This window comes from Moschus berezovskii, chromosome 4 (genome assembly GCF_049115385.1).
Source record: "Moschus berezovskii isolate FMDL1 chromosome 4, NW_MosBer_1.0, whole genome shotgun sequence".
NCBI lineage: Eukaryota > Metazoa > Chordata > Mammalia > Artiodactyla > Moschidae > Moschus > Moschus berezovskii.
In genome coordinates, this window is record NC_142463.1 from 21,227,972 (window position 1) to 21,247,430 (window position 19,459).

Sequence of the window (19,459 nt, forward strand, 5' to 3'; positions counted from 1 at the left end):
TCTTTACAAAATAGTTGATTTATTTATACTGCACCAATTCAGCCCCTCCAAATACACAGCTTCCAACAGGCAGAATAGTTAAGAGAAGCAGGTGTCACAAATTATGGTTTAAAAATATGCAGGCAGCAGGCATTGTACCTGTGTGTTTAATATACCTGAAATCTGCTGATACTCCAAACCAGCTACACTAACAGCAATTCTGGGAGCATCTAGATAGACTCTTAATCCTGATGGCAATATGTGGTTGTTCGAGAGTCTAACTGGGTTATGCCTTTGGCCAGCCAAGTGGGAAGAGTATGCAAAGACCATGTCTAACTACAACAGGTCTTCAAGCTTATTATCCTTTCACAGTTTATAAAAGTGAGGAACTCATTATTAGGAGCTGTGCAGTCAAAATGGCCAGAGAACAAAATACACTCCTGCAGTGCATAAAATTAAGTCAACCATCTTGTGGATCCCTAATTGTCTCTGGATGTGATCTCAAACACTTGAAAAGGAAACTTCAAGTATGCTGGGAGATAGTTATCAGAATATTTGGGTATCTTTGTTCCTGAATATCAAGTAACAGGGCTCACCTCCACGTTACTTCTTGCAATAAGCACACAAGGCGACTCCTTAGAGACAGCTCATTACAGATACTGAGCCTCCAAGAGTTCAAGGGGTGGGCAGGCTCAGTACTATCCAGGGCTGAGCAGAAAAGTCTGTAAGCCAACCTGACATCCCTAAGACTTATTCTGGTTCTGAGAGCATTTCAGTTCGGTTCCAAGTCCACTTTGCTCCAACTCCGCGATGACAGACATATACTTGAACTCATTCGGTCTGAAGTTAAAGGTCTCCACTAACGCGTAGGTCTCTTTTCGATCCGTGGCATAGAAGAGCTGAACTTGGTTGGCCATGCACTGTGCCTCAGCAACATTCTGAAAGGTAAAAAGAACAGTGAGGTCCCTTTCGGCACAGGACCACGCAGCTCTGTGTCTACGGCCTGTGGCAGGTGGGGGCCCTTGCCCAGGAGTCACCGCTTCCAGAGAGCTTCCTGACTCCCTGACATCCCAAGTCTTGGTGAGGTGCCCCTTTTCTGTGTACCCAAATTAGTCTACTCTTCCTCTAGCATTGTATGTATCATACTATATTTTATCTGTCCTTTGTTTCCTCTTTTACTTTTTTGTGTGTCTACCCTTATGTGAATTCCTCACAGTATGAGCCTGTTTTACATCCCTGCATATAGTGAAATCTGTGAATGCTTGCTGATAAATTAATCCATATGTTAAAAATTTCCCTTTAAAAAAAATTCCATCTTTATTCAGTTCCTTAGTAGCTGTTAAGTATATATCTCAAGGGGGAAAAAAGAGCAATAGTTAATCAGCTCTCCAGCTCTAAGAACTAAGTTTGTGAGTTGGTACTGTTTTGATTAACTAGACATACTCTTGAATAAAACCTATTCCACCTCAGTCAAAAAAGTGGTGCCAAAGCCAGCTGTAGTTTAACAAATTGTCCACAAAGTCTATGATATCCTTTTTTTCTCTCTTGGGCCACAAAACTTGTGGGATTAGTTCCCCAACCAGGGAATGAATCCAAGCCATCAGCAGTGAAAGCATGGAGTCCTAACCACTGAACCACCAAGGAATTCCCCATGACACTTTTTCTTCCTTGTGATAGAGCCTTGTTTCTCTTTCCTTGAATGACCGTTACACTTAGTGACTTGCTTTCTAACAAATGGACTAAAGTGGAATGATGAAAAATGACTTCTGGTATTCAGTCACAGACGACATCATGGTTTCTGTTTTGCTATCTCAAATCACTTGCTTTGGGGAAAATCAGTTTCCATGTCATGAAGACATTCAAGTAGCCTACGGAGAAGCCAGTGTGGCAAGGAAATGAGGTCTCCTGCCAACTGCCAAGCAAGTGCGGTCAGAGGTGGATCGTCAGGCCCAATCAACCTTCAAATGACAGTAGCCCTTTCCAATATCTTGACAGCAACTTCATGAGACTCTGAGCCAGAACCACCTGGCTATGTTGCTCCTGAACTCCTGACACAAAGAAACTGAGGTTCAGTTCAGTTCAGTCGCTCAGTCGTGTCCGACTCTCCGCGACCCCATGAATCACAGCACGCCAGGCCTCCCTGTCCATCATCAACTCCCGGAGTTCACTCAAACTCATGTCCACAGAGTCGGTGATGCCATCCAGCCATCTCATTCTCGGTCGTCCCCTTCTCCTCCCGCCCCCAACCTTTCCCAGCATCAGAGTCTTTTCCAGTGAGTCAACTTGTCGCATGAGGTGGCCAAAGTATTGCAGTTTCAGCTTTAGCATCAGTGAGGTAATAAATATTTATTGTTTTATGTCACAAAGTTTTGGAGTAGTAATTTACTATGCAGTCATTTCTAACTAATCCACAGCAAAGCCCCAGGAAAAAGACGAGGCCATCTTCTCTAAAGCTCAGGAGCAAGAAAATGGTGACCTGACCACTCTGTAACAGAAGTGGGATCAAGATACAGGCTACACTCTTGAAATCTTACAAAAGAATTACCTCAAAAACTCTTACTTTGCTTCCTATACATTCTCTAGTGCTAGGTGATCAGAGACATTTATTCATCATCATAATGTTCACATAGCCAAAATCCAACCCCAAATGATAATGGAAAATTCCTACTAAAACTGTCAAAAGTGTGCTATGTCTAGCTACAGAGTGATGAAAATGGGTTTATAAATACCACAGGCTGCTTCACCTCCATTCCCTCCCATGGGTTTCAGGTCATTTCTCATAAGCAGGCACTGATCTCTGAGACTGGATCTTCAATCAAAAGCCATTTTCCAAATCGCTGGCTATTTCAAATTAATAGAATTTTAGACCAGGAAGGGGCCTTAGAGATCATCCAGTCCTCATTTAATGGACCAGGAAACCAAAGCAGATGAGGGTCAAGGATGGACTCAAGGTCATGTGGCACGCAAGTGGCAGAGCAAGGACTAGATCTCTGGACTCCCAGGCTGGTACTCCCTCCACGTCACCCTGATACTATTTCTGGTGGGGCAGAATCATTAAGGTCGATAACTCTACTTCATCATTTTTACCTTTTAAATTTAAACATGTCTCGAGGACAAACCATTTTTTAAGCAAGTGCATAATCTGCGGCAGATGTCACCACTCTCTGAGGCTCTGAACTGTAGGGACTGTGACAGTTAACTTTTATTTGAGTTCATTTAGAACAGTGCTGTTCAAGCTGCAGAGTCCAAGGGCCTCTGTGGAGGTGCCTCAGTCCCTTCACCTCTCTTTCAGCTGTTATATCCTGGGGTTTTACATGCTAAGATTTTGTGTGGATAAAGGACTCTGACCACCTGTTTGAAGGCCACTAGAATGATGGGAAGAGAGTTAAAGACGTGGGGAAATGTCTCTCGTGGAGGATTATGGAAAGCCCCCCTGCTCCCCAGCCGCTGCCGCCTCATTCGCCCCTTGTCTTTTATTCCCTTAATTCTCGACATGAAACAGCAGTCTCTTCCCTCTCCAAGACCCAAGAAGATAAACATATTAATTCCCTATGCTGCCTGATTCCTCCCTCTCTTTCAATCTTAATAGCTACAATCAAAGTACCAAGTCTTGCCCATTTTATTCCCTATACATTTCCGAGTTCATTCTCTCTCCTCCTTCCCTACTCTGCTCTGGGTAAGGTCTTTACCACCTCTTGCCCAGACTACTGCAACTGCATTTTAAATGATCACACTGACCAGGCTAGAACTAAAAAATGTTTAGGAAGCAAATACTTAAGGTTAATGGTCTCAAAATCCAACTTTCTATGGGTCAACTCCTCATCTTTCTGTGCTCACAGGATAAAGTCAATCCTCTGAACACAATCCACCAAATTTCCTCTTTTAATATATCAGTGATAGCAAACTGTAATACCCCAAGTCATTTTATGGTTCCTAGCATTTCCGTATTCCATTCCCACTGTCTGGAACATTCCCCTCCCCACTTTATACTGCTAAACTTCTGCTAATCTCTGAGGTTCAGTTCAGGTGTCACTTCTTCCTTCCTCTGGGTCAGGAACACCCGCCCGACCCTCCAAAGCTGCGCAAGTCTTCATCCCAGCACTCACTACATTCCAGTGAAATCATTCGCTGACACACATGTGGAACCAAATATGGTGTTTAAATACTATACTCAATTTTCATCATTAAAATTAATCAGTTTAGAAGAAACCTATGGATTCCATGTATTTCTATCTATTTGCTTTACTGTATTTGGAAACACAAGGCCTACAATATAAATGTATGCATGAGTATGCAGGGTATCATATATTTATATTACATTTCTAGGTTTCCCATCTGTGCATCATGTATCTCTACACTAAATTTTAACATGTCTAATTCTGTACTACACCGGAAACTCACAGGTTGATTTATACAAGGCAAATGTATGTTGTCTAGTATGCTGTTGAATGTTATAAGACTAGGAAGCAAATTTTAATAATTATGGGAACCATGTTTGAGACCATTAGAGGTGGTACAAATGCTAAAGCAGAAACAGTCTCTCCTCTGACCTCTGGAGTCCACATCTAATATGGTTAGATGTTACGCTTTGTTGAAGATCAGAAAATACAAAACCATCTCTGTGTCACTCATTCCTGTCTGTGGTTAAGTTTTAAATTTTATCATTATTGGTAACTACATCCCCTCCAAGTCTCAATTTCAAAATTCACACTTTGTCTACTATTTCCTGTATTTAACACTCATTCCAAACTTCAAAAATCCTTCAACTACACAACACTGTAAAATAACTATACTTCAATAAATTAAAAAAAGAGAACAGATCACAACTAAATACAGCAATAAAAATTTTGCAAGTAATAAAAAAACACCTTTTACCTCAAGCAGGACTCATAGTTCCTACTGTCTCTTCATCCTTCTTGTTTCCACTTCTCTCTTTACCAGCAACTTGCACTCCACTGTCAATAATTACAGTCATTTCTTTGCATTCACCTTTAACTTTCCGGTCCCTCTCTTACTTCATTACATCACGCGGCTAAACCCTAACCCTAGGTAAATCCAACTCTCAGTCCTTTATCTCTGTGCTTGTCATTCCCACACAGCCATTCCTCTTCCTTTTTCCTACATCACATGTCGGCAAACACCTTCTGGAAAGGGAGAGACCATTAATATTTTAGGTTTTACGGCCCTACAGTCTCTTGTTGCAGCTACTCAACTCTCTGTTGTAGATGTAAAGCAGCCATAGATAACACGTAAAGATAAGCATGGCTGTGTTCCAACAAAATTTTATTTATATACATTGAAATTTGAACTTCATCTAATTTTCACAGGCCATGAAATATTACTTTTTTAGTTTTTGTTTCTTCAACTACTTAAAAGATATAGAACACATTCTCACTTCATGTTCTAGACAACAATTTCATACCTTCTCTTTTCTACTCAAATGTCCAACATCTATTCTTCCATCCCCACTCTCAGCTAATGATTTTTCTTTTCACTAAGCAATCTGGAGAGAACACCTTACAAGCTACCATTACCTCTATCCACTTAACTGAATGTGTCCTTATATCCTGGCTTCTCTCTTGCTACAATTCTGGCAAAGATTAACCCCTCATTCCCAAGATTTACCCATTCAAAACACCACTTAAAAAACTCTCTTTCTCCTGCATTTTCAGTATTTTCCTCTTTACCCGACCTTTCCATCAGCATATACACACTAGGCTCTCATTTAAAACAAAACAAAAAACCCACTTTCATCCCCACTTCTTACACCCTGTTCTTTCCTTTTCATCTCAGAAACACTCCTTCAAAGACAAATTTATGCTTACTTCTTCTAATTTCTCTTCCAACCTTTCCTAAATGTACTCCAAATACGCTGTTGTCCTATCCCTCCTTTGAAACTGCCCCCATAGAGGTCCCCAATGACTTCTAATAAATTCTCAGTCCTCATCTCACTTGCCCTACCAGTATGTGAGCCGTTGGCTCAGCACCCCTATTCCCTGAAACATTTTATCTTAGCCTCCAGGGGATTCTAGCATCTTAGTTTTCCTCCTATCTCACTGACTCTTTCTTTTTCATCTTCTTTGCTGATGCTTCCTCATTGTTCCAGGGCTCAGTTCTTAGACCTCTTCGCTTTTCTACCTTCATTAAACTTCCTTGGTGATTTCAGTCTCATGGCTGTAAATAACAATCTGTATGCTGACAACTCCCATTTTCATCTCTCCAGCTTGGACCTCTCCCCTGAACTTCAGACTCATATGCCTAACTGCCTATTACTTGGATTATCTAACAGGCACCTCAAACTTAATGCGTCCAAAATTCAGTTCCTGATCTTCCTCCCAAACCTGTTCCGCCCGCAGTCTTGTCTGTCTCAGTTAATGGCAACTCCATTCTTCTGGATAGGATTTTGGGTGACTTCCAGTTGAGTGTGATGAGTAGAAGGAAGAATGGGAGAAATGAGACTGATAATAGACAGGACTAACAGACAGTGAAGGAGACTCAATTACGGCCTCGACTTGGGGCTTACTATTACTATGCGATACACCTGGGTACCGTCACTTCTCCCTTCCTTGTACACAGCTGGTAAAAGAGAGGAAAAATCAGTGGGTGTTATAATAAAGAACCTCAGGAGGAAAAGGCACTAAAGGGCCCACTATCTTGAGGACATGCTGGATAAATGAGACTGAAATGAGCAAGGACTAGACAAAGAGACGGAACAGCAATCATAAAACTGCTCCTGGTCCTGGATATACAGAGAACAAACACAACAGACATCATTACCCACAGGCACATGGTCAATGCTCTATCCCAGGAAAGGGAAAAGGAGGAAGGAAAAACACTATGCGTGACGAAAGCTGTACATGTGAGCAGTGTGGAGAAAGACAAAAGATGAAGAACTATTCTAAACTTTGAACTCTTTCATACACTTAAGCCATGTACTTGTCCAGAGCCTCTGACCTGAAATCCCATGGGCCAGATGTGTTTTGGAGTTAGAATTACTGGATTTTAGAAAGATAAAAATTGCAGATACCATTAACTGTATTACATAATACTCATAATCCATTAATATTTCCCTTGTAAAATGCATGAATATTCCGCACTGAGTAGGATTAATAAAGACTCATATCAAAGTGAAGTGACAGTGAAGATACAGCTATCAGGTAAGTTCAAATCAGATGAGGTTTGGTGACCAAAGGAGTTATGAAAAAATTTTGTGGTCAGAGCTTTTGGACTTTCAAATTGTGAATAAATGAATGAGAATCTGTACTAACTTCAATTTGGAAGAGCTTAAGCAAGACAAAATTACTGTCAATTTAAGTAAGAAACAAGTATCTTTCTTATGTTTGGCTTTTGGAATTACTTCTCATGAGGTTTGGCAGAAGAATATCTTCTGGGCCACCAGATAAATGCAAAAAGGTAAAAGTTGATTCTTACCAGAAATGTGGAATCCATTTCTGCTGTCATCAGCACTATGCCCTTCTCTTCCTTAAGTTCAGGGTAGTGATATAAAATCAGCTGGCTGGCTGCAGCTTCCCCTCGTGTCTGTAAGGAGGAACACTTATCAAGACTCAATAAGGTACCACCACAACAAAACTGCAATTTCACAGCAATAGAGTCTGGAGGAAATTCTGGCTCTTAACAGTCCCGTGGGTGGCTAGTGAGTTGGAGGATTGGTACGTGGGGATGGTCAGGTTTGCCAAGTCACAGCAAAACTGACAGTTTGCACAGTGTTATTTGTGTCTTCAATTGAAAAAGGTTTGGCTTTGTTCCCAGAAAATGTTTACAGTAGGCAGTGAATCCTTCATCATGGCCATATATTTAAAAACAAAACGACACGAGTAGCTACCAAATCAAGTTCTAAAGAAAGCAATATGCCTGTGTAATTGCCACTTTTATGGACTAGTGCATTTCACAGTTGAAATCTACTCCCCTTGGCTGGCTCTGAAGACTGAGCTCTTTTAAGCTGTAGCAAACAGCTGGAGAGTTTGCACATGGGCCAGATCTGTAATGTGCAGTTTTACAATATAATCTGGGTGGGACAAAGAGGGGAAAAGAAGAATCGGAACATCATAATTTCATGAAGAATGGACAGGGCAGTGGTTACCAGACCTCAGTTCAGACTAGGAAGAGAGGCTGGGTTCAAAGCCTAAGCCCTCATATAGTGTAGGAGGAAACAACCATACATTCAAAAGATCTCTGGGTTTCATCTTTAAGATTTCAGAAAAAGTCCTTTTAATTATCAATACCTAATTACGGGAGTTAGTGGTGGACAGGGAGGCCTGGCGTGCTGTGATTCATGGGGTCGCGGAGAGTCGGACACGACTGAGTGACTGAACTGAACTGAACTGAATTACTGCTAGGACTCTCTTAGTAACAGTGTAGCCTCTCAATTCTCCTGAACATATTTCTATAGATACACTATCATTTTGATCATAGTTATGTTTCTGGATCTTTTTCCTATACCTGTATATGAGCTTCAGGAGGGTACTCCTAGCATAGTTTCCAACACAACAGCCTAACAGTTAAGTTCACAGACTTTGGAGTCAACACGGGGTCAAGCAAACCTAGCTCTATGGCTTATTAGCAGTGTGAACTAACTTCTCTAAGCTTGCTATTTTTCTTTTCTTTTCTTTCTTTTTTAAAAAAATAAACATGATACAATTTTTGGATACAATCACAAGAGATAAAGTCATAAGAAAATTCTCATTCTGTTGTGTGCTCCCTTCATCCCAGCTGCAAAGCTGTTATAATCCATTCTTATTTTTGCCAGATCTGGCCTACAAATAAAGACTGACAATCCTAGTGATTATCTCATTTAAAACACTTTTTTTTTAAAAAAGCTTCAAACGCTTTGGATCAAACTTCTTAATCTAGTATTTCCAGAAGAAAAAGGAAGGAAGGATGGAAGCAAACAAAATAACATCTATGAAATGAAAAATATGCATCTAGTCCCTTAGATAGTGCTGATCTGGTTAATAAAACACATGTAAGACACAGAACCTACCTTAAGGTTATAACTCATAGGTATTGGGTGGGGCCTAAAAAGCTAGCCCAACGATGTATGACAATTCATCAATGCTACAGCAAATGCTGCTGGCAGTTAGTATATATTCTGTGTCTTAAAGTCTTAGCAAGGGCTCTTAGTCCCACAGAGGGGTAGGCTTCTTTCACCGAAGAGATGAACACAGGACACCCACCTGAATATTTATAAGTGCAGTGAAGTGGAGTTCAGTACCTGTCCATTGCCCGACAAAAAACTCATAACCTTCCCTTCTTGGTAGCGCACAGAGAAACTGTGGGAGATGAATACACAAGGAGACAGGTGGATAAATAAAACCGCCTGATCTATGTCCAACCATCTGTGTCATCACTCCGTTTCTTCAACATTTGGTTTTTAAAACTTCTGTTGTATTTTGAAATTCATATGTGATAAGAGAACACTCTTACACTTCCCAACCCACCTAAGAAAGAAAGTATTAGAGATTCACTGAAGCTGTCTATGTAAACCCATTCTAATTCCATTCTAGAATGACAGCTAACCCACATCTGGTGCCTGTCATTCTCTTCCAGGTTTTTATACTTTAAGTGTGTAAGTATACATCCATAAACAAGAAACAGCAGTTTGCATGCTTAAATCTTACCAAACTATATGCATACTTTTGCTACTTGCTTTTTTTACTTCACATCATACTTCTGAGATTTACTGATGTTGATAAATATTACTAATTCATTATTTTCACGTTATATGGAAATTGACAACAGATATTTACCACAATTTTACCCATCCTTCTTTTGATAAACTTTTTGGTCTTTTTCAATTTCTAAACTTCCTCATGTTGCTGAGTTAATTTTTGCTACAATTATAATAATCACTTCATATTCTACTACCTGAGGCTGATACTGAAGTATGGCTCTAATCACTGAGATGATTAATTTTATGCTCAAGATGGACTGGGCAAGAGTGGTAAAGAGACTGATGCCAGAACAAAACAAAGTATAATCAGCCTAATACACATAAGTCATGAAATTGTCTCCTTACTGCCAACCACTAAGGCTCCGTTTTGTTATTACCAATATTAGATAACTCTAGTGCCTACCTAATGGAGAAAAAAATTTTTTAAAGCTTTCTTGAGGTATATTTGAGGTATAAGTTGCACATATTTAAAGTGTACAATTAAAATAGTTTTGACATATGTATACTGTGAAACCAGTCCACATGATTACCACAATCAACATAATGAAGGTATCTATCATGTCCAAAAATCCCTTTGAAATTCATCCTTCCTTCTCTCCAACTGTTCCTAAGCAACCACTGACTTGGATTCTGTCACTACTGGTCAGGCTTTCCAGAATTTCATATAAATGAAACCACAGAATCTATACTTCCTTGTACACACAGTTTCTTTACCCTTTCACCTGTGATAGATCTGGATATCTTAAGCATCTGTTATTACAAATAAAGCTGCCATGAACAGCTTATACATGTGCATAAGTCACTGAATGGATGTATGCTTTCAGTTTCTTTGGGAAAATAATAGGAGTAGAATGGCTGGGTAGTATGGCAGGTATATGCTTAACTTACAAAGAAACTGCCAGACTGCTTTCTAAAGTGGCTGCACCATTTTATACTATTATCAGCAATATATTAGAGTTCTAGTTGTTTCATATCCTCACCAACACCTGGTATTGTCAGTCTTTTTAATTTTAATCATCTTAGTGGTATATCACTGTGGTTTTTTATTAATTTACTTATGGCTGTGCTGGGTCTTCCCAGCTGCATAGGCTTTCTCAAGTTGCAGGGAGTGGGGGCTACTCTCTAGTTGTGATTTGCAGGCTTCTCTTGTTGCAGAGCATGGGCTCCAGGGCACACAGCCCACACAGTGGGCTCAGTAGTTGTGGCTCCCAGGCTCCAGAGCACAAGCTCAGCAGTTGTGGCGCAGGGGTTTAATTATCCCGTAGCCCAGGGATCTTCCTGGACCAAGGATCAAACCTGTGTCCCCTGCATTGGCAGGTGGACTGTTCATCACTGAGCCACCAGGGAAGCCCTCACTGTAGTTTTAATTTGCATTCTATCTTAGGTACCTCACCTAAGTGGAATCATACATATTTGTCCTTCTGTGACTGGCTTATTTATCACTTCACATTATGTCTTTAAGGTTCATGAATGTTGTAGCATGTGTCAGAATTTCCTTGCTTTACAAGGCTGAATAATGTTCTGCTACATGTATATACCACATTTTATTTATCCATTCATCAGTGGACTCTTGGGTTACTTGTACCTTTTGGCTATTGTGACTAATATTCAACCTAAGATTTTTTTCTAGATCTTAATTTTTGGATACTGTGTGAGGTAAGGGTTCATTTTTTTGTGTGTGTATGGATACTCAAATTGTTTTGCACAATTTGTTGGACATGTGTTGAAAAGATTATTATTTTCCCAATTACCCTGGCACCTTTGCTGAAAAACAACTGGCCATGCATATATTGGTTTATTTCTGAACTGTCTACTCTGCTCCACTGATCTATGTGTCTGTTTTTATGTTATTACTACACTATCTTCATTACTTTAGTTTTATGAAATCACAGTCTTGAAATCAGGTAATGTAAGTTCTCTAACTTTGCTCTTTTCCTTCAAAACTGTTTTGTTATGCTAGATCCTTTGGATATCCAAACAAGTTTTTTAAATCGACTAGTCAATTTTGTGTGTGTGTGTGTCAATTTCTTTAAAAAAAAAAAAAGCTTATAATGATTTTGATTGGGATTATATTTTATCTAGAGATCAATTTGGAGAGAAATGTCAACAATACTGAGTCATCCATCAAACACAGTATATCTCTTCATTTACTTAGATGATTTTTATTTTCGCTCAGCAATGTTTAGAAGCATTTTTTAAGAATCTTAGAAATCAGTACAGACACCAAGTCAGCTGACCCACCTCACCTATTCCCTTTCTCTTGTCTTCTGGCAGCTTGCTACTCTAGCAACAATTTCATAATTCCTTTCAGACATATATAATCAAAATAGCATGGCCAAAACTGAAAAGAAACTGCCAAGAGAAGAGAAACTTAGAGGAGGTTAAAAAGATTAAGGTCTCAGGTGTTGCTTTCAACGTTCACTTATATTCTTTTTTTCCACTTATATTAATAGATTAAGATCCATATCAGAAAGGGCTGAGATGTTTCAGAGCGCTAAACAGCCACAGACTTATTGGGCAAACCCACAAGGTTAGGTAGGGTTAAGGTTAAAAATTTCATTTATCAGTATAATCAACATGTAAGCATCTTTGTTAAGTAACTATAAAATGTGTGATAGCGTGGAGCATGACGAGAATGGTTAGAAAACATCCTTGTCTGGCAGCACTGAGAAGCAATCCTCATATGGTCATCGGAAACTTACTGTTGGGCAGGACTGAGCCCGGTTCCAAATCAAATCAAACTTTTCTTTCTGTAGGGTTAGAAAAGAATAAAATTCAAAGACAAGAAAATAAAAAAGGCCATAATCACATTTAAAGTCACCAAGACTGAACTCCAGAACTAAAATACAACTAAAACAATCTCAAGTTGCATCATTTACAAACCCCTCTTACAACAGAGAGGAAAAACCAGATGTACGCTTTCTTATTCAGTATCAGAATTATGTGTGAGGAGTGGATACTCCAAATGCTCTAAACTCTTCAGGGGACTCTGCCAAGTGTTAGAGACAATAAGTCACCAGGTCCGTATAAGGGAGAGCTAAGAAGGCCTGCTCAAACAATGAGTCAGTATTAGAAATTTAAAATAACATGAAAAGCACAGATTCTTTTGGCTGTTGAACTCATGAAAGGAAAGGGTATATATGTAAAAGAGGAAGAAAAAAAGATAGCAATACTCTCAACAACAACCAAAAGGCCTGGCTTTATTTTTCCATCTGTACATTTTCCTCCTTAAACTAAACACAAGTAAGCTAGGTGTATATTTGTATACTTGATACAAACTTAATCTAAAGCTACTTCCTCTTCAGAGAAGAACAATTAATGAACTAGCTGATAACCTAGAACATTAAGTGCTTTCTTCTGGTAGAAGGCGGCAGGACACTAAACCAGAAGTCAGCAGCGTTCCTTCTGAGTCACAGATCTTCAATGGTCAAGCAGTGGCCCGTGACTATCTCCAAGGCAGAAATTTTGAGAAGGGAGACGCCTCAAAAGTTTGGGAAGCTCCAAGTCAGCTCAGGGATAGGTCACTTATAGACAGGAAGGGAAGGAAGCTATGCTTGAGGACCTGTCCTAAATTCCAACAGCTTGACTGGAAAACACGAAAAAGAAATAAAAGACACTTGGAAATTGCTCAGCAACATAAACTTATACCATGCTCCCTTGTCAGACTTGACTCAAAGAGACATTTCTAAACCAGAAAGAGGAAAAACAAAAGCCATAAATACACCATATGGAGCTCCCAATCTTTGGTACTCAGGGCATAATAAAAACCCTCAGAGCTATAAATGTAGGTTCTCAAGAGGCAATAAACATAGGAACAGTAAAAGCAACTGCCTACTAAGGTTAGAGCCCTGACCCTCGTGCTGTAACACTTTCATTTTTCCTTCCAAACTACTTACAGGAATAACTGCGTAGACTGTATCTTTTGCTGCAAAATACTGCTGCCAAATCTGTACAAAAAAGAGAGTGTCTGTGACCCGTCGGTCATCTTTTCAATCTGCACCAAGAAGCAGTGACAGCCTTCATTGCTCAGAGTAACATGTTATTTGATAACAGGGAAGAAAATCCAACATAATACTTTTATTACTTGTACATGATTACAAAAAAGATTTAATAGCATCTACTCTTCTAGTTGATTAAACTGTAACTCTTAGTAGCAAATTCCTGTCAGAGAAACAGATTCTATGACCTTGTTAATAATTTTTTCTAAGACGTGCTTTGTGTGTAACAGACACATGCTTTTTTCCATATTCCTCTCCCCAGACTGACAATGCCCAGCCAATTGGGGGCCCTCTCAGAGAACCCAGAGTCTCAAGGTCAGGCAGATATGGGTGAAAATCCCAGCTCCTGTCATTTGCTGGCTATGCTAGTATGGGCAAACTACTGAAAATAACTAAATAACATCAATATGATCATTGATAAAATAGCAATAACTTCAACCTCATGGGATTATTGTGAATTTGAAATAATTATTTGAAATAATAATTTCAATAATATTATTGAAAAAATAATTTGAAACATTATTTGAAATAATGTTTGTACTCAGCACAACAGAATTACAATGCAAACCATAGCCAATGTGCTCTGAGGGCAACAAAGAGGCACTTAACCCAATTTAGGGTACAAGTACCAGAGGAAGGGACACTTGAGCTATGTCCTGAAGAATGATCAGGAGTTAGCCAGATGAATGGGGAGTCTGGGAAGATAAGACAGGTAGGAGAGATGATAAGAGACATTCTAAGCAGAGAAGGACGAGCATTAGCAAAGGCACAGAAGTTGAAGAAGGCATCAGAGCCGATGTGATACCTAAGTGAGCTGGTGCTAAAGAATGGGTCACCTTCCTTTAGAGCTGCTCTGCTTTGTCAACATCCCCAAGAACATGGGATGGGGGTAACTGAAGACACTAATCAAAGTGAGATCTCACCATCACAAAGCACAGAAGGAATATTAACTCCTAGGACCTGGGCAGATCACCTGATCAATGCAGCCTAAGATTGCTATGCCTTTTTTTATGTCAAAGTACTGCCTCCTCATTTTAAGGACAGCATGTCCTGCTTATTTTTATTTAATTTATATTAGCAGATAGTTTATGAATCAACACTGAATTTATGAGACTGACAGACATTTCCTAACATAGTTGACCTTGGCCACTCAAAATTATTTTAATGAACACAAATTAGTATCTGAAAATATAGGTCGAAATGATATTTGTCATGTAATGGTCAGGCTTCCTGGGCCTGGCTTCTCTCTCCTCTAAAGGACATACTTGGTGTCCACTTTCTATTGGCACTTCTTCCCAAAGGCAGTTTGAAGTTTCCTGGAGACTTTGTATTAAGCCTAAATTAGCAGAAGCTAGAATTCTGTGCCGTTCTCTTTTTATTTTCACGTCTGTCTTTTCACTAGGCTGTAATTCCTTGAAAGGAGGGGGTCCCTCATTTATTTCTACATCTGGCACAGAGGCTGACATTTAATAAATGTTGAAATGAATGATACAGTACCCAAGGACACCCATAGCAACTGGCACAACTTCTTGTAAGGGAATATGATGCAGAGTCAAACAGACATGGGTTTGAATCTTAGTTCTATCAGTAAGTAAGTTACTTCATCTCTTTAATTTCCTCTGTTGTAAATTGAGACTAATAGTACCTACTTTATATTTTTAGTTTTTAAAAAAATTTTTTTTCTTTTCTTAGCTTCTTATTTATATTGGAGTATAGCTGATTAGCAATGCTGTGTTAGTTTCAGGTGTACAGCAAAGTGATTCAGTTACACATATACATAAACCTATTACTTTTCCAAGTTATTTTCCCATGTAGGTTGTTACATAATACTGAGCAGAGTTCCCTGTGAGAACACCTACTTTATAAGGGGGTGATGAGAATATAATGAAATGGTGTATATAAAGCACGAGGTACAGCACCTGACACGCAGTGTACTACCTTTATTATTGATCCTCTCAATCTACCTAAAATACAGTTATGGAACTATAAGGAATGCCAATAAATAGCTTATTATATTCTAATTACAGAAAAAAGAATCAGACATGCAAATGTAAGTAGCAATGCAAATCAAGGTATATGGAATGACCAAACAAGTGGAACAGATCACGAGTGCTTTGATGGAAGGTGTCCAGAAGGCTTCCTGCAGAAGGTCCTAAAATAATGGAGGACTCTGAAAGTCAAACAAAGGAACATGGGAAGTCACTGAAGTTTTGAGAGCAGGTTACTTCATAACATTTATTTTTATTCTTTTATTTAAAAGCACAAATATAGCATTTATTCTGTGCCAGGCATTGTTCCAAGTACTTTGTAAATATTAACTCGTTTGACTCCATGAAGTAAGTACTATTATTATGACCATTTTACAGATAGGGAATCTGAGACCTAGAAAGGTTAACTAACTTATCAAAGTCATTCTGCTAGTAAGTGGCAGAGCTTGGACTCAAAACTGGCAGCTTGGTTCTAGAGTCTGTTCTTAAATGATACACTATGAGTAGAACTTCAGGAGGATTTTATGACGGAGGATATGACAGGGGTAGGGGGAGGAAGAGAAATAAGAGCAGGGAAACCTATTTAGAAAGGTAATACAGTCGTCTGGGGCCAGAGGAGTGATGATTTTAAATAAGATGCGGACAACAGGAATGAAAAAGAAAGGGGAAATGTGAGTTGATTAGACATATAGGAGTGAGACCAAATATTCTTATGCACTATTTTTAGTGTAATTGATCACTTTTGCTTTCAATAAGTGCCTTTCATTTTGGCTAGGAAGATGTATCAGGAAACGTATGCTCATTTCTACCTTCAGATTTGGTTCACAAAGCACATACTTTCATAAAGTATGCCAATTCATTTTCATTCATCACCTGTTTTATTTCTTCTGCAGTTTTGTCTTTCACCATCTCAATGTTGAAGATTGAACTGAGAGTCTGAAAGGAAAAAAATAAAAGGCAATTAACACCTACAACTGAAAAAATAAAACAGCTTAACTCTATCTGTAAGCCTTATAGGAAGCATCATGTTAGGACAGTAAAGCAGACCTTCAGTAAGTGGAGAATGAGTATTAAAAAACCCATAAGCTCAGAGAAGGCAGCCACCAGGGTCAGGCAGGTTTCACAGTTCTATTTTCAGGGAGTATCTGCAGGGATTTCCCAAAAGTTTCACATTCACTCATGAGCACTGCAGCTTGCAGCTGGTAAGAGGAGAAAGTTCAGTTGTTACCTTTAATTTAACTGCTATTCTATCAGAAATGGTTCCTATTTGCAAGCTAAATGACAGAGTAAACATGTATTTATTTCATTTTTTTAAACTATTTCCTATAGACAGGAAAGATATCACTACATTTCCTCTAGCACTCCAGGACCCACACTATGTAGGAGTCATAATAAAACCGTAACAAAGTCATAACAAAAATTCATAGAAATATTTCTAATCTCCACAGTTAGAAAAGCACAAAAACACTGAACCACAGTACATACGTTCAAATATGCAAGTTATGGAAGTTCCACATGATTTCAGACTTGGCTATTTAATCAGAAACCTACCTTGTCCTTAGTGAATCCTCTGCTCACAGGCTGTTTCCCCGGAGTCTGAAATACAGGGTGGGACAGGGTATTACTCTAAGACCACCCTCTCTAGGTGAGCTGCCAATACCTCATTTAGTAATGCTGCACCTAAGAACTCACTTCTCTCCACTCTATACAGTAACTGTTCTAAGAGTTATTGTTTGTGAGACAACTTTTGACTGATTCTGAGATGCAGAGATGAGAAACGTCTTTGTTATTAAACACCCTCTACTGGTACTGAGAATCCAATCAGTCCTGGGATGAGGGACTGCTTCCCAGAACAAGCCTGCTGAGGTTTCCTGTGCTCCACTTCCCAGTGTGCCACAGAGGAGATGAGAAATGGAATGATGTCTCTTCCAAGCTGCTTCTCATCTGTGACAGCACTTCTGAAGGCAGGCACCCTCAGCAGACTATCGAGTCTTTTCCAGTAATCCATATTACAATGTATTCCCACCCTCAGATTAGACTCCCCCTCACAAAAGGCCAAGAAAAACTGAAAGTGATTATTTTCTCTCCTAACTCACTCTCAGATAAAGGCCACAGCAGGAAATCCTATCTGGAGTTGTTTCTGATAGTAGGGTGGGTTATTCTGCCTCTTCCATTCAATTTCTCAGTTCATGACTATCTTTCAGAGAGCACAATCCACACCTGGGAATCTGAAACTGAAACATACTTTCCGCATTAAACTGTGTTTTTCATTACTCTGTGCTTTAATGAATCCAAATCTTTCATAACGATGTCTGTAGAACCAGTACCTACAAACTAGACAAAAGCCTGGGATAGAAAAACCTACCGGATACACCCTATGGGCCAAAGTTTCAAGAGCAATTAATGAAACATTTAAAGCATCTCTACTACAGATGCTTTGGAAATCTATGGGGACGTGTTTTTTTTGTTGTTGTTGTTATCACAATAATTGACTGGATGGTTACACCTGCATTTATTGGAGGGGCAGTAGTGATAAATGAACTGCAATTTTGCAGGTGAGTTCTACATAATAAAGAGTTTTCCCTCATCTAACTTTTCAATGTCTAGCCAGACCTACCTTTCTCCTTTTCTTCCTCCATCTGTCCCTTCCTCTTCCTTTTTTAAAACAGTTTTAATACTGAATTTTTCAGAAATGCAACTATATGTAACTTAAGAGAAAATTATACCAATACATTGTGGAATCTCATGAGAGTCACTGATAACAACACTGCTATTGTTTGGGAGTTTTTATAATTACCAATGTAACACCTAGTACCAGCTGGCATTTGCTGCGTTAAGGATTCATGGCGATTTTACATAGAGGTAAAAGTACCTGATGACTGCATTAGGTCTCACAGCATAGTTGTGCCTAAGACCTTACATAGTATTATCTGTATTAAAAAAAAAAAAAAATTTATTAAAATTAAGGCATTATATTTTTTTTCCCCTGACATTATATGGGTAGGTTATATTGTCTACATTTCATTTCAGGGTAGAATACAGAGCATTAAATACAATTTATTACAAAAAGGGGATGTTTGGTGTTATGTAATAGGGAACCAATGATTCAAAGAAAAGGCTTTAGAAATAGAGCCATTAGTTATTAACCTTCCTCCAGCTAGATAAGAAAGACAGTAAGTGAATATTTACTTAAGAACTGCTATAATTTAAATTAAATCTTTACTTATTCTGCTCTTGTTATCATAAAGGTGAATTTCTAAGTCTTATTTCAAAAGGGGGCAAAAAGCTTTCCCAAATAATGTTGAAAGTTCATAACACAGTAATATTTCCAATAGCTATTAACTTGTAATCTTGACACTATAAATGTTTTAGGAAATTACATTAGATAAAATATTTGTAGTAGAGTTGTTTGTTCACACAAAGTTGTAAATTAGATTTGTCATAAGAGGTTGAATTTGCTCAACCTTGTAATGATTAATCCATTAACTATTCTGATTCTAATTAACTCAACCAATCATTAAGACTGAATGAACTCTCTTAAAATTTGGGATACCAAGGCAAAAAAGGGTGCTTCACAGGTGGCGCCGGTGGTAAAGAATCCACCTGCCAATGTAGGAGATGCAAGAGTTACAAGGGTTTGAACCCTGGGTCAGGAAGATCTCTTGGAATAGGAAATGGCAACCCACTCCAGTATTCTTGCCTGGAAAATTCCATGGGCAGAGGAGCCTGGCAGGCTATAGTCTATGAGGCCTCAAAGAGTCATTCACAACTGAGCAAGTAAGGCAAAAAAGTTATTTTCCAAG

General features: G+C 38.9%; 1 protein-coding gene across 4 annotated transcripts in view; it reads right to left on the reverse strand.

The window, feature by feature from the left end:
• ATPAF1 (ATP synthase mitochondrial F1 complex assembly factor 1) overlaps nt 1–19,459 on the reverse strand; it is a 24,408-nt gene continuing 4,949 nt past the window's right edge. The window contains exons 3-9 of one of the 4 annotated variants that reach the window (XM_055402626.2): nt 17,208–17,252; nt 16,530–16,592; nt 13,567–13,617; nt 12,373–12,420; nt 9,174–9,269; nt 7,411–7,518; nt 1–917 (exon numbers count right to left, since the gene is read on the reverse strand). In XM_055402626.2, the coding sequence (XP_055258601.2) occupies nt 723–917; nt 7,411–7,518; nt 9,174–9,269; nt 12,373–12,420; nt 13,567–13,617; nt 16,530–16,592; nt 17,208–17,252 (606 nt within the window). In that variant the 3' untranslated portion in view covers nt 1–722. The remainder of the gene's footprint in view (nt 918–7,410; nt 7,519–9,173; nt 9,270–12,372; nt 12,421–13,566; nt 13,618–16,529; nt 16,593–17,207; nt 17,253–19,459) is intronic. The other 3 variants (XM_055402628.2, XM_055402627.2, XM_055402629.2) reach the window with 3 other exon arrangements.